At 39.6% G+C, this 16,321-nt stretch overlaps 1 protein-coding gene across 21 annotated transcripts in view; it reads left to right on the top strand.

Annotated features, from left to right (window-relative positions):
- RYR3 (ryanodine receptor 3) overlaps nt 1–16,321 on the top strand; it is a 561,484-nt gene that overhangs the window by 406,605 nt on the left and 138,558 nt on the right. For all 21 annotated transcript variants that reach the window (XR_010601063.1, XR_010601064.1, XM_065595380.1 and 18 more), the window contains 3 exons: nt 4,653–4,891; nt 6,149–6,230; nt 14,702–14,832. Coding sequence is in view for 19 of the 21 variants with exons in the window: in XM_065595380.1 (XP_065451452.1) it covers nt 4,653–4,891; nt 6,149–6,230; nt 14,702–14,832 (452 nt within the window). In the remaining 2 variants the exon portion in view is untranslated. The remainder of the gene's footprint in view (nt 1–4,652; nt 4,892–6,148; nt 6,231–14,701; nt 14,833–16,321) is intronic.

The following is a 16,321-nucleotide window of genomic DNA, read 5'->3' as shown; positions in this document are numbered from 1 at the left end:
TAGTGACAGCTCACCTGCATTATGAGGATTCATCAGTGTTCCCCTACCTCAACAGCTGCTCCAAGGGAGATCATATCAAGAAGTATGGATGATAACCCTGCCCTTGCAGAGACTACTACACTCCTTAGGGCTCCAAGTAAACATAACAAAATCAGTTTTAGTTCCCACTCAGACTATAGACTTTGTTGGAGCACCCTTACATTCAATCAGAGTCAAAAGTTACCTATCTTGGGACAAATTCTAATGTATGAAGCTTCTGCTGTACCCCCAGACAGCAATTCAGACTAGTCTTACCTTCCTAGGGTACATGGCCTTGTGTACTTATCGTGAAACGTTGACTTTGATGTCTACAGACTTGGTTATGAACAGTCTACATGCCAAGTAAGCACAGTCTGGACAGAATGATCTCACTCCTTGTGACAGGGTGCTCCACTCACAACTAGGATGGTGCCTTCTCCTGGTCATTCTGGGGAATAGCTCATGAGGTTGATGCCCTTTCCCACAGCTGTCCACTGCCTCTGCCTCTCTCTTTGGGTCTGCAGCTCCTCTCTCACTCCATGAGCTGCTGTAGCCTCTTTGTGATTTAGCCCTCTGACCAAGTCACTAAGTGGGTTCACCTTCTGGGGCATCAAAGTCTTTCCTCACCGGCAGTCTTCCCATTCCCTTATTAATAATGCCACTCTGTCCGTGGCTGGCGGAGGAACCCAGGCCCACACTTTACTCCAGATTCTTGCTCAGGGACCCTCCACTCAGTAGTCAAGGCCTGTTTCCTTCTAGACCTTATTGCCTTTCCCTGAGCCCTGTCCTCCCTCTCTGGCTTCCTTTCTCGCTGGGTTTGCCAGCCCAAATGCACCTCCCTTCTCCCAGGGAGTGACTGCAGATTTTCCCAGCAGTCCCCTTTTCTGTTGCCAATTTACTGTCTTCATAACCTCAGCCCAGCTCATCCCTCCCCAGCTGGGCTCCCTCACTCAGTCCCAGGATTATTTACCCACCTGATTTCCTCTCAGCTATAGTCTGCTGGGTTAATTAGCCCCCTTCTTTGTCTTCATTAACCCTTTCAGGGCAAGTATGGGGTGAACACCCCATCGCACTCCCCCACAGAGATCTGACTTATGGGAAAACAGGGAGACAGTGTGCGTGGGAGTGCCCTTTGTCCCTCTTTCACCCACAAAAATACTGATTACAGATAACTCCCTACCAAGATGGGAAACCTACCTCAACGAACACATTGAACAGGGTACCTGGACCATCAAGAATCCCAGTTGCACATAATCCTTCAGGAGCTGCATTCAGTATAGGAAGCCTGAAAAATATTCCATTTATTTGAACCTAGCACATTCAGGTCATGTCATACAACATGACAACAGTTTATTATATCAGCAGAACACGGAGAGCAAGGGCCACGCTCCTTTGCATAGAAATAGTCAATCTCTGGAACTGGTGCATTTGTCACCAGATCACCTTCTCTGCAGTGCGCTTTCCATGGTTGCACCACACATTGGTAGACAGACTCAGCAGACGTCACCAGAGACCATGACTAGGAACTACACAAATTGGTGCTTTCAGCAGTAGGGATTCCCATCATGGGATCTCTTTGCATCTCAAGAGAACAAGAAATGCCTGACTTAGGCAGCTTGGGGCATGCATTTCTAGCTCAATGATCAGAACAGCTGAGGTACTCATTTCCACCCATCCCTCTTTTACCTCAAGTTCTAAGGAAAATCAGGCAAAATGGAACATCAGTGCTGTTGATTGCACCGTGGTTTCCCAGGCAATTCTGGCTCCTGAGCATTCTCCAGATGTCCTTGCATCTGTGCATCCATATTTGGCTATTAACAGAGCTACTGACTCAGGACAGAGGCAGGATCCAACAGTCCAACCCAGCATCCCTCCATTTAACAATATGGTATTTGGATGAATGACGGACCTAGAAAAGTCATGCTTGGCGATAGTAGGAAAGATCCATAAGGAAATGTTACACAGCAAAATGGAAAAGATTCTCTATCTGGTGCCAGCATTGTCAGATGCCCCTGAAATCTTCAGAGATCCCTACTATTCTGAACTATTTCCTCTCTCTAAAGAAGTTAAGGTTATCCATCAGCTTCTTGCAAGTATGCTTGGCAGCTATTAGCACTTTCCACAATCCGTTAGGCAGACATTCTGCCTTATGAGAGCAAGACTTCTGAAGGGACTGTCCTGAACCTTTTCTCCAGTGCTGAAACTGAACCTGATATGGGACCTCAGTCTTGTCCTATCAGCACTGATGAATACCACCGCCCCCCATTTGAACCTTTAACCTGATGTTCATTCATGCATCTTTCTATTAAAGTTGCATTTCTGGTTACAGTCACCTCAGCCAGAGAAGGTGAGCTGTGTTCTCTTATGACTGACCTTCCCTATGCAGTCTTCCATATGAAGAAGGTTTTCTTGAGGTTACACCTCAAATTCATCACAAAAGTAATCTTAGAATTCCATCTGAACCAGATGGTCCACTTGTCTGTCTTCTATTTGAAGCCTCATCCCATCAGAGAGGAAAAAAAGCTCCACTCTCTAGGTATTCATAAACTTTAGCCTTCTACCTATAAAGGATGACATTCTTCTGCAAATATCCCAGGCTGTTTCCTTCCTTTGCCATATACATGAGAGGGGAAGTTACTACCTCACAAAGACTATCCAAGTGGATTTTGGGCAGCATTCTGCTTTGTTATGAACTGTGGCAACCACTCCCCTCAGAAAGTGAGAGCCCACTTGACTGGAGCCCATGCTACATCTGTTTCCTCACTTTGAAACATCCGTCTTCTAGAGATCTGCAGAGCAACAATATGGGGCACCATCCATACCTTTGCGAGACATTATGCCCTGGTACAAATTTCTACAGCAGATGCATCTTTTAGCAGAGCAGTCCTCCAGTTTGTAGTAAAGCAAGGTTCCTCATACCCTCCTCCTCAATGAATACTGATTGTGGGTCATCACAAGTGGAACACATATAGGGACCATCAGTCAAAGAAGAAAGGGAGGATTACTTACCTTACAGTAAGTGGAGTTCTTTGTGTGATTCCTACCTATTCCACTACCCATTCTCCTTCCCCTCTGCTACAGAGCCTTATTCTGGGCTATTGGCAATGGAAAGGTATGTGGAAAGGTGGTCAGTCCACAGTGCCCCTTATGCCCTCAGATTGGAGCACAAGGTGGAGAGAGGGTCGCAGGCCAATGGACTGCTAGAAAAATTCTCTTATCTGTGGTATGTAGAGTGCACGCACACCTCAAGTGAAATACAATTAGGGAGCACACATCTTGAAGAACTCCAGTTTCTTTAAGATAAGTAACTCTTCTGTAGCCTCATTGTCCTTACCAAATCTAAACATGTGTGATTGCATTCTATCTGTCCACATTTACTCAATGGGTTTATTGGGTACAATACTCTTTTTTGTGTCTTACCCTACTTTGGTTGTAGTGTTCTTGTTCACTTTGAAACAGCTGTTGTATTGTATGGTAGAAGAGACTGCTCTTTATGGTGCATACATCTCTTCCTTACCTCACAAGCATATTGTGAAGCTTAATTAATTAAGTACTCTGGATCAAGAAATAAAAGCATTATAGAAATACAGGATATTATTAAAAACAACAAAAACTACCATTTATATAACTAGAATATTGAAAGTGGTTCTCAGAAACTTTATTAAAGCTTGATTTAAAGTAATATACAAAAATGTGTTTTAACATATTCTTTGCAAAACTTGTATGATTTTTCTAGTAGCAAGTGGTTACATTTAGGACTGATGAGAGTCAGCGTAGCTAGTGGAAGAGGTGGTGGATTGGGAGTCAGGATAACATTCCCAGCTTAGCTACTAACCTGCTGTGTTACTTCACCTGTTGACCAGAACAAGAGGCTTCTGTGATTGGCCCTCACTCTGGATATCAGCATGCAGGAGAGTTGAGCAAGAAGTTGAAGATATGCCCAAAGGGATAGGAAGACGGGACTGTAATGCTTATGAGTGGCCTGCCCTTCTTAGTTGGAAATGTTGTGTTATAGGCATTCAGCTCACCCTGAGTGGCTGCCAAATTACTGTGGCACCAATAAAAGTGGGAGCAGGATTAGGTGTCCTGCATCTTGTACCTGTTGTATACTTAAAGAGTTTTTCCAACACCAGCTGATTAAAGGCATGGTGAGGCATGCTCAGAAGGCCATTCTGTCACATTTGAAGTAGGGTCATGGATTGTGGGATTACAAAGTTTAGGAAGGGGTTGGTGAAAACATTTGCATGTGATGCTTTGTGCTTTATCGTTGTCTCTACCACTGTATATACATCATGTTCATTCCATTTCTTCACCTCCATGAACTGAATGTAAAATGCCATTTTGCTTCCACACATACACCTCCCCATCCCGGAGGAATTTTAGAGTCTGTGTTTTAAAGTTCAAGTTTTTTGGCGGGGATATACACTTAGTTGTCTTTTATCTGTAAAAAGCACCTAGGACAACAATATCTCATTTAACTAGCTTTTTCAGTCACAATTCAAAACTCCACTACTTCAAAGTCTGATTTCAGATAGAAAGAAACTAAACCAGCAAGTAAATATATCACTGTTTATAAAAATATGTTGTCAATAGGTGTGGAATTTAATTCAGATTTTTTCCAAATTATTTTGTAGAACCGTCATGAAATCAGGCTCAGAGTTGGTTAAAGCTGGATTACGTGCATTCTTTGAAAATGCGGCTGAAGATCTGGAAAAGACTTTAGAAAATCTTAAACTTGGGAAATTTACCCATTCACGAACACAAATTAAAGGTGTCTCACAAAACATCAACTATACTACAGTGGCATTATTACCTATATTGACATCAATTTTTGAACATATTGCGCAGCATCAGTTTGGGGTTGATTTACTTTGTAAGTCTTCTAATTTTTGTCATTTATTTTTAAAGGTTTACTCTGTTGTAATAACATAAAAGACTTTTAATAGTGAATGCACAAGTTCATTGGACCAAAGTCTGTGCTCAGTTACCTTGGCGTATTACCACTGTTAAGCCTGGAATTAACTCTTGAATTTTTGTTTTTAAAAATATGACTTCATTAGCGTTACATTGCTGTAAATCAAGCATAACTGAGAGCAGGTCAGTTAATGCCAAAATTCTTTTATGCTACTGGAAATAGATGTTTTGTTTAAAGAGATGATTTGCTTTTTTTATTTTTATTCCCTAAGTAAAAATAAGAGATTTTAAGTGCCGAAAGCAAAATTGTTTATGCACAATACCTCTCCAAACATGGAGATTAATTTAAAATTCTCCTTAAACTTCCTCTTTTCTAATATGTGTGGATAATATAGACATCATTTCCTAAAAAAAAAAGCAAATGAGGTATTGCAGAAACTTCTGTTGCATACTTTTATTTTGTTGGAGCAAAATGAGCAAGAAGTTGAAGATATGCTCAAAGCTCTGTAGTAAAAGAAGATGGTACTGTTTTCACCTTACACTGGAGAAAGTATCCTATTAAATGAATGCTTGATTAGTTTGAAATATTAAACAATAAAATATGAATAAGAAATAGGGATGTTCAGGTATATTTTTAAAAATGCTAGTGAGTGGCAAGGACAAGTAAACAGTTCCATCACTCTAAGTGTTTCCCTGGAGGTTTTGCAATATGTCCATCAGCAAACCCCCTTTTTTCTTTTATGCATTTGTGGAGATTGTGGCTTAGAGATAAAGGAGAGAGTAAAGAGAGTAAACATCTGAGTAAAGGGTGAAGGAGATAGAGAGTAAAGTGGAAAGATTCTCACTGAGTCCAGGATGCTTTGGATCCGGTCCCTGCAGATGACAAAGGTAGACTGCTTTGGTTTAACTGGAAATTAATCCTTGGAAATTTGATTATTAGAGAATTTTAAGATATATTTGATACATTTAAGAGTGTATAATGGTCTGCAAAGTTTTGAGAGTTGCATAAATCATTGGATAGTTACCAGAGAAACTGAAAATAAATAATATATGAGCATAATAATGACAGGCCAAAAATACTTTATAAATAAGCATTCAGTCAGCATTTGGTTAGATTGTATAAAATAGCAAAAATATATTGTTTTCTATTTTTAAAGAGTAGTTTTTCAATGAATTTGTAATGACAATATGCCAACTCTTTTTTTTTCCCTTTCAGTGGGTGATGTGCAAGTTTCATGTTATAGAATTCTTTGTAGCCTATATTCCCTTGGGACTGGAAAGAACATCTATGTTGAAAGGTATTGAATGAAAGTGATTAATATCTTTATGAAACTAGAGATAATATTGCTTGCTGTGCATCTAACAAAAGAGGGGTGTTTCAATGTGAAGATTTAGGCCCAGATTTTTAAAGATATTTAGGCATTGCTGCGCTCAGCATTGAAATGCCTAACTGAATCTAACTACCATAGACCGTCAATTGGATTTTGGTTCCTAATTCCCTTTTGAAAATGATATTTAGACTCCTAAATCAGTTAGGAGTTGCAACACTAAGCAGAGCAATACCTAAATGCCTTTCAAAATCTGGACCTTAGTTCGCTGAAATAAGTACAAGTGATGAAATTTTTGGAATGATAAATAGAAATGGTAAGTTTACTTTTATTAAAATAATGGCACATTTGTTAGTATAATAGTTACATACAGAAATAATACAAAATGAACTATTTCTATGAGAACATAAGCATTGGTGTACCTGATCAGATCAGTAATCTATCTGGTCCAGCATCCTGTTTATGACTGTAGCCAGAACCAGATGCTTCAGAGATGCTGCAAGAAACCCTGTTGTAATTATATAATATGGCAAATTTCTTCTTAACAGAACTTCTAACTGAGGAGGGGTTATACCTTACTTTGATTCTTCCTAAACAACCTCTGGTTCTGATGACTTGATAATTTTTATTTTGTAAGTTTGTTCCACCAACTCCAAATTTGACACTTCAGTCTTTGACAGTTAATCTTTATGCATCTTTATTTCCTGGCTCTAATATTTCTGGTTAGTTATCTCCCCATCCATAGGTGCCAACTTACTCAGCTCCTGGTGGGTGCTCGACCCCTGCTCTACCCCAGACCCCGCCACCAATCCATTCCTTTCTCCAAGCCCCCACCCCACCTCTTCCCAGCCCCGCTCTGCCATCCCCTCCCCCAGCCACTTCCTACCCCATTTCCCCTCTTCCCAAGTGCCTTCTGCACGCTGCTGAACAGCTGATCTATGGCGGGTGGGAGGCACTTGTGGGGTGGAGGAGGTGCTGATCCATGGGCTGCTGGTGGGTGCTGAGCACCCACTATTTTTTTCCTGTGGGTGTTCCAGCTCCAGAGCATCCATGGAGTTGATGCCTACGTCCCCATCATCCTTTGTTCAGAGAAATAATTTGCTCTGTACAATTGCTCCTTTTACTTCTTAATAGTCCAGTGGACCCATAGATTCTCTGGTTTAGTGGTTCTCAGATATAGAAATAATTAGTTTTTTATCCTTGGCTATTTGCTCTTAAAATTCCTTCTTAGTCCTTCTAATTTCTATTTTGTGTTTTACCAGCATAGTTTGTACTCCCTTCCATTGGGTTCATTTGAACTGGATTTCCATTTATGAGAGTGATGGCTGTTTGGCTTGAATAATCTTTTGAACCTTGTGATTAATGCATGCTTTCTGACAGTCATATGATATAATTAAAGTAGCTTCCATGCTAAGGATATTATTTTCCTTACTTTTGCCTTTAAAATATTTTTTACTATTATTATATTTTACTATTATTATTACTCTCATTATTGTAAATGGACTCAGTTTTTCCTCCACAACGGTGTCATAAGAGTTTTCATCTGTTTAAGAATGTTAATTAAACATCCTAAATTTTCAGCATTCATATTTGGTTTTATTTCAATTTTCCTTTTTAAATTAAAAAATTATTTCTTCACAGAGAAATATGATTGGGATTCTAACTTTCAATCCTACATAAATCTTTTTATTATGAAATGTTCTGTGGTTGCTGTTTCTGATATTAATGCATTATGTTTTTTTATCACAAAGAAGCCAAATTTGAATGGAAAGGATATAAACAGAAATATATATCTTGAATATCTGGGTATTTTTTATTTATGTGTATTCTGTTTCTGCCTTTTCCATTTCTTTCCTAGCAACAAAATAAGCTTTTACTATGCGATAAAGTGACCTTATCTTAAAATTGTCCTGGATTTTTTTCTACCATTTTTTTTTCTGTTCTTATATTTCTATATATTTTTTGTACATCCATTCATCAGGAAAAAGCTTCCCCCTCTCTCCCCCCCCCCCCCCCCGCCCCTCCCCCATCCCCCGGAAATACTGATGAAAAGAACAGATGCAGAAATCTCAGAGAAATAGGTTATTATTATTGCAGTGAATTCACTTGGCAAACAGGAATGTTTGCATGTACTCTGTGATAAATCAATATAAAAATATCAAGCATTTTTTAAAAAGAAGAAAAGCAGGTTGATCTTATATAACCCCTTATATTAGAGTTACTAAAGTAATTCTGTGGAAAAGGTCAATCACCATTAAGCTTCAAAGGAGAATAATCTCACATACATAGTGTTCTATAAAATACTCAGACCGTCATAAATATTTTTCATGTTTTCCAGTTACATGAGATTATTTTTATTGCCAATTGTTTACATAATAACCATTAAAAATGTCACCATCTTCTTTTTCACTGGGAAATAGAACAAATAAATCAGGGACATAGATGTGCATAACTTCATACATTCTTGGATGGAACTTGAATCAAAAAAGTACAATCTGTTGGTGGGCAGTAGAAGAGCAGATGATAAGTCAAAGTCCCTGATGTCAGGTCACAAATATAGCAAAGCTGTGGCAGTATTAGACTCGCCTGACTTAGTTTTAATGGTACTGCTATTGTTCAGTAATATTAAACAATGCATATATTGATTCTACCATTGTTGCATGTATTTTTGAAAAGGTAACCCACCTTCCACTATTTCTCCTCAGATTCCATTTAGCTAAAAGCTTCTACTGATAATTATCTTTCATTTAATAAGACGAGTAATGAAGATAAAGCAAATCTTCCCATTTACAAAAGCAATAAGAAACTATGTTGTAGGCCACAGGTTTTGTCTTTTCAGAATTCAGCACTTCTCTAGTTCAGGAAGGTAAATATGTTTGCAGTATATGAAACTGCTTGGCTACAATAGGCTTTGGTATTTTTGTAGAGACTCAGAATAAGGTTCCATTGATGAGCATTGTGTGTGAGGCTTGGTGTTGTTGTCTTGGGATTTTTTAAAAATCTTCTCTCTTTAATATTGCAAGGTGTGCAATAGGAGGTATGTCATTCTTGCACCTTGACCTACGTCAGCACAGCAGACAGTTTCTGCTGTGGTTTGGATACTGAAAAGAGAAGCTGCTTCCAGCTGCAGGGTCACATGAGATTCTATAGCAGTTCAAGGAGGACACAGAACAGTTGCAGATGGCACATCAGAATTTGATTACTATTATTTGTCATAATACCTTTCAGAAGTTCTTAGTTATGTGCCAAGAAAGAAAGAGTCTGATGGATACACTCTTGGATTATTTTTTTCCCTCTCTTTCTGCTAGGAATGCAACCAAAAAACTTCAGTGCAAACTTAGTCTGCAAGTGTATATGGTAGGCTAGTAATGTGGGTAAGCAAAGGGCTAGATCCACAAAGGGACTTGCTGAGCATGGCAGTGCCTATCTTTAGGTGCCTTGACACACAGTGGAATCCACAGCCATGAATTAAGCACCCGGGTTCACTATATACTGCATGGGGAGAGTTAGGCTTCACAAATGGGATTCACAAATGCCAGCTCACTTAGTAGGAAATGCTAAGGAGAGATCTGTGGCCTAAACCCCCGCCTCCAATGGACTTAGGCGCCTGTTGAGGCTTGGGATTCACAGCTGTGAATCCTCTCCTGGAGTTAAGCATTTAAACCTTTTCTTTCACAAGCTAGAGGAGGAGGATTGGTGGTGATAGGGGAGCCTCTCCCACTACGCTCACACACTTATAACTTTTAGCCCAGGGGTTAGATCACTCTCCCAGGATGTAGGAGACCTGGATTTAGTACCCTGCTCAGTTTAGTGTGGAGCAGGGGACAGTTTCCCTTCCCCCAGGAGAAGTTCCCTAACTACTGAGCTATGAGGCTTCCTGGGGATCTTTCTCATGAAAATTTCTCCTGTTGAAGCTGTTTTAGTTTTTTAAATAAATAACTATTCATTGGAGTGAGGAACTGGAACCTGGGTCTTACAATAGTCATCTTCCACCTAACTCTGTAATAGACATAAGGGTGCAAATGGAACTGCATAAAGAGCCTTGTTCTGACCTTACCTTAGCCAGTCTTGTCGTGTCCTGAATTAAAGCGTCTATGTTGGGTGTCATCTTCAGTAAGAAGGGGTCAGATAACTGAAAGCTCATTCAGTAGCACACCACACCACAGAAACACCAACCCAGGAACCTATCCCTGTAGCAAACCTCGTTGCCTACTCTGTCCCCATATCTACTCTGGCAACAGCATCAGAGGACCCAACCACATCAGCCACACCATCAGGGGCTCATTCACCTGCACATCCACTAATGTCATATATGCCATCATGTGCCAGCAATGCCCCTCTGCCATGTACATTGGCCAAACCGGACAGTCCCTCCGCAAAAGAATAAATGGACACAAATCGGACATCAGGAATGGTAACATACACAAGCCAGTAAGTGAACACTTCAATCTCCCTGGTCATTCTATCACAGATTTAAAAGTCACTGTCATTGAACAAAAAAACGTCAGAAACAGACTTCAAAGAGAAACAGCAGAACTAAAATTCATTTGCAAATTCAACACCATTAATCTGGGCTTGAATAGGGATTGGGAGTGGCTGGCTCACTACAGAAGCAGCTTTTCCTCTCCTGGAATTGACACCTCCTCATCTATTATTGGGAGTGGACTACATCCACCCTGATTGAATTGGCCTTGTCAACACTGGTTCTCCACTTGTGAAGTAACTCCCTGCTCTCCATGTGTCAGTATATAATGCCTGCATCTGTAGCTTTCACTCTATGCATCCGAAGAAGTGAGGTTTTTACTCACGAAAGCTTATGCCCAAATAAATCTGTTAGTCTTTAAGGTGCCACCAGACTCTTTGTTGTTTTTGTAGATACAGACTAACATGGCTACCCCCTGATAATTCCCGAGACACCTTTTCTCATGTGGGTGCATTCAATGTAGCATTAGTTGATGGATTAAGGCAAATAATAGTGAATGTAGAAGAACCTTTTGTGTGGTTTTTAATATTATTTATTTGGTCTTTTGTGTGTAGTGAAATGTTTACAAATATTGTTGGGTGCCACTAATTCTTCAGAGGTTCCTCAGACCACTATGCCATTAAGTGTCATCTCTGTCCTTCTGACTACTGAGTTTGAGAGGGTAGTACCTGTATCTGCATGCATACTTGAAAAGGGTCTTAACCTGTAATTGACAAATCTTAAAAAGTTCACAGTCCAGGTTAAGTTCAAAGTTTGGGATGTTTATCAGAATATCACCTGAAATGTTTGAGGAGTCATCATTACAATACACCCCAGTCCTCATCATCACCCCCCTGCTTGGTTGTGGGGAATCTTGGGATGATGAGGGGGAAGCCCCACAACTTGGCTGTCACAACCTGTTTTTTCTAGGCCATGCATTCCCAACCTGAGGTCACAAACAGGTTCAAGCAGTTTGTGACCACCCTCCTTTTCTTTTGCGGCTAAATGGGAGGTGCAGGGTACTAAAACCTTTTTTATTCTTGTAATATGCAGTCAGAATATAGACCATTCAGAACATATACTTCCCACTTGGCCTTCATTAGCCTCTGAGAGGCATGATTCCTTGAAACACAATAGAAATCTGGGAAGTCGATGGCCTGCCCCATGTGTTTCAGTAACAGAATGCATTAAAACATTGTTTCTCACTGCTTCTTGCCTACATTGGCCCTTTAAGTGTAAATTGATGAGAAATTAAATCTATGTATATTTGTATTTTATATGTAGCCATACGTGTATTAGTTATATATTTGAGAATCTCAGAAGAAGTTCATTTTAGGCTTTAAAATGAGTAAAGGTTCAGGGAAGGCTCTTAGGTGCTTTCTTGCAGTTTACACATTCCTGGTAGTGATAGTGATGGGCTTTGTGAAATGAACACTCATTTGCTAGTAAATGGACAAGGTAATCTCTTCATTTCATGTAGTCTACAAAATGCCAGTCAGACAGTATCTTTTAATATTTATAGCTATTGGATTTTATAAGGCAATTTATCCTAATGTCATGTGTTGAAATAGTGCTTCCCATTTGTAGTGTGTGTAATCTCTAAGTTTTTAAAATTTTATTTCAGCATTAATCTAAACATTCTGCACCCATAGATTATGATAAAAGATATCTTCAGATCTTTGCTGCTAGTAAAACTGACAGAGAACAAATGTCCGCAAGATAAACAGATACTGCAGAAGCAATAAATAAACAAGTATATAGAATCTGTTGAAAACTGGAAATGACTGAGCCAGATATGACATCATATATAATGGAGAATTTTACAGACTTATTGTCAGGCTGATTTGGTTTCCTATGGTGTCATTGGTGTACAAGAGGGGGCAGATGCATTGTGCCACTTCTGCTCCCTTCTTTGCCTAAGGACCCTCCAGCAGAAGTTGTCACAAACCCTGAAGTGAACTTAGCTCTCGGTACTTAAATTGCAGCCACAAAATCTGTACAAAGGAATATTTGCACATGTGATTACCAGATTTGTGCACAGAGGTCCCTACTTGTGTACAGAAATATGGATTTTGTACATGCTCATATTAGATAATCATGTTTTTATCTGAATTTGCTGATGATAGTTGAACATTAGGGATCAGATTTACAAAGGGGCCTCAACCTCACTTGTATTTGTGCACACAAAGGTGGTTTCCATTGCCTATGTAAGTGCTGCCATTTGTGTGCACAGTTCATGGTCCATCTGTAGTTGGAGGCTGAATCTTTAAAATGTGATAACTAACTACATGGACTTCTGATGCTATGTAGGCATTTTCTCCATGCATCAGAAGAGCAAAGCCAGCATGAGAACACAAGAGAACACTAATCACTAATGCATACTGTATGTATATTTGAAAGAGATTTTTCATGCTTTGTAATAAGATCTATTACAGCTTCATTTTGACTATGGATGGCTTCCAGAAAAGATAATTTTTCAACCTTTAAGTTTGATTTCACATGTCTGTCTTGGAAACCAGTTTCTTGGCCTCAATACAAGAAGGGCCATATGCCTGGTCATTTCAACAAACTGCCATGCTACTTTTAATTAATCTCATCCTTGCATCACCAGTACGCTTAACACCAGTTAATTAAATGTTGGTTATAAATTCTTTACTTAAACAGTATAATTTAAGTAAATGTATGTTTGATGTTGGGCTAATTTTCTTCATTCAGTATCTGTCATTGTAAAATGTTTCTTCAGCTTACTTGTATTTGTTGATAGCATTTCACTTGCTTAATGTGACAGAGTCCCAGAATTATTTGTACTGGATGATCCTAGTTTTAGTTTAATACAAAGTGGAATTAATTTCTTTAGCCAGTCTGCTGAAGGCCTTGCTGCTAGCCCAGTGTGCTACCATGTGGGTGGAGAACCTGAGGATTCCTCTTTTGTGGCCCTGTGAGGCTGAGTGGTTACACTCCTGGGTATAGAATACTCTTGAAAGTGTGATTCACATTAATGTTGGCTTATTCTTTAATGTTTCTTGAAGTTGGTCTCTTTCTCTTATATACCGAGAGAAAAATATGTATCTAAATACAGTATTTTCAGGAGAGTCATCTTATGGCATACCTGAAGTAGCTAATAATAAATCTTCTCAGCTGCAAGACTGTGCTGTGAGAACACTAGGGAGTTGAAGTCAAATTAATAAAGGAAATGGCAGCAAAAATCTATAGATACAGGTAAAATGTTTTATAGCTTTGGTCCTTTTTGCCATTTTTATGCGGCAAACATGTAAGGCTTATTTTGTAATGAAACTCGAGCCTTTCATGGTCTATGGTGGATAACAAGGGCCCTTACTACTCAAGAGCCAAATAAATATCCTGTTCACAGAGACAGGGAAACTTATTATTTGCACATTTTGTTAACAGTGCGTCATTTTGCTGTCTCCACAAAACATCTTTACAAAACATCTTTCTCCAGTGCTGCTTTCGAGTGTAATTGCAGACTTTACTTCCAGACGGATGTACTCCTGCTTAGCTGACTTTTATGCATTAATGTACATCAAGATTGTTATAGAAACGTATCAGGAGGTGGTGCTATTCAACAAATCCCTATGTATCACAATACTATTCTGAAATATTTCAGAATCCTTGGTTTGCAATCTAACTTATTAAGAGAGAAAATTATAATAATCAAATATCCTTTTCTTCAGGACAACGAACCCTTGAAAAACAGTTTATTCTCACTTTTAATGTGAAGTGCCATTTATACTAGGTTTTCATACTGCTGTATTTGCCTGTTTCTTATAGTGCATTATCATATACTGTAGGTATATGCATGTGAGAAACACAACCAATTTCCCAAGAGTGGCAAATAAATTCATAATTTGATAAAATGGTAAACAAAATAGGAATAAAAATGGATAACTCTGTATAATGCAGGCTGAACTTTAAGAAAGATTTTTCCCCTGAAATCACATTAATGATCTGTCACTTACAGGCAGCGTCCAGCACTTGGTGAGTGCTTAGCCTCCCTTGCAGCAGCCATTCCAGTAGCATTCCTTGAACCTTCTCTGAACAGTTACAACCCACTCTCTGTCTTCAACACAAAAACGGCCAGAGAGCGAGCCAGTAAGTACTGTACTTCAGAATATAATGTGCTGCACTTCAGGTAGTGGGAAGAAATCTAAACAATGAGAAAAATAAAAGTGTGGTTGAGTAAATAACTCTCCTGCTCTTCCATTGCTTGCTATTTTGGCCCTTGCTACATGATGGTTGAAGCTGGGCTGGCACAGCTTCCCTTACCCGTTTTTCTGAACATTGTGTTTAGATTGTTTTTATAAAATTGTGCTCTATTATACTTAGGGGTTAGTCTAAGGGCACATCTGCACTACAAAATCTGAGTAGAGACACATATGCCTGACGCTGTTCGGTGCATACAAGGCATAACAGATTTTGGGGGTGGGGAGGGCAAAGATTTGCCTGGATAAACAGAAAACAAAGTTTTTTATATCCAGGATTAAGGAATCATCTTGTGGCCGTCATCAGTATTTTTGTGCCATTGTAGTTGGGAACCTGTGATGGACCCTGACTCCAACCATGTGGATCCCTAGCCAGATTGACAGAACAGGATTAGTTCCACATGATTTGTAGGGCCCCATTATCCCTGGCAGCATGACTGGCTCTCATGGCACACTCTGACTGTCTTCACCTCAGTCGGTGATACATATGACATTTGCTGTCTGCCAAAATAAAATCAATCAATTCCAGACTGTTTCTCACAAAAATCCATCAATTCTAGGGTGACCAGATGTCCCGATTTTATAGGGACAGTCCTAATTTTTGGATCTTTTTCTTATATTACCCCCACCCCCCATCCCGATTTTTCACACTTGCTGTCTGGTCACACTAATCAGTTCCCTATTGCTCTTCCTCCTCTTCAGACCACCACCCTTCCAAAACAAACAAAAACAAACCCTTCATGAAAGCAACTGCCTGTAGCTTCCCTACCTGGCAGCTATATCTAAAAAAAGTAGCAGTGGGGGCAGGCAAGTTGTTCTGACATGTCTGGCAGTGGAGTAGGCTGGATGATCAGTTGGGGAATTAGCTGTTAAAGTGGGCAGGTCTCTGATTAATGTATGGGGGTGGAACAGGGAATCCAAGTTCCCTCATCAAACCTCTCTTTAGAGTCCAGATCGGGGTTCGGTAGATAATAGTATCAGGAGAGGGGTAAGCTGCACTGTGACAAACACATACAGATCATGTTTCTAAGCTACAAACTAATTTTTTTCACTGGTTACATTCAGCTGTTGTTATTTAATTCAAGTTTCTGTCTCTGAAATGTAACTGACTAATCTTGTCTTTTCATGGAGAGTGGCAGCATGATCTAGTGAAGGAGATTGAGTCTTGGAGCTAGGAACAAGTTAGTTCTGATCTCAGCTGTGACACTGAATCACTGGGCATATCACTTAACCTCTCTTTGCCGGTTTCCCCAACTGTAAAATGGGGATAATAGTATACTAACTCTCAGGAGAGTTGTGAGTAATTATTATTTGTCCAGCACTTTGAAAACATAACATGCTAGATCAGCAGTATGGCTAAATCCTTAGTCCTGCACCTA

The sequence above is a fragment of the Chrysemys picta genome, chromosome 4 (assembly GCF_011386835.1).
Source record: "Chrysemys picta bellii isolate R12L10 chromosome 4, ASM1138683v2, whole genome shotgun sequence".
NCBI lineage: Eukaryota > Metazoa > Chordata > Testudines > Emydidae > Chrysemys > Chrysemys picta.
This window is presented reverse-complemented; position numbering and strand designations above follow the sequence as displayed.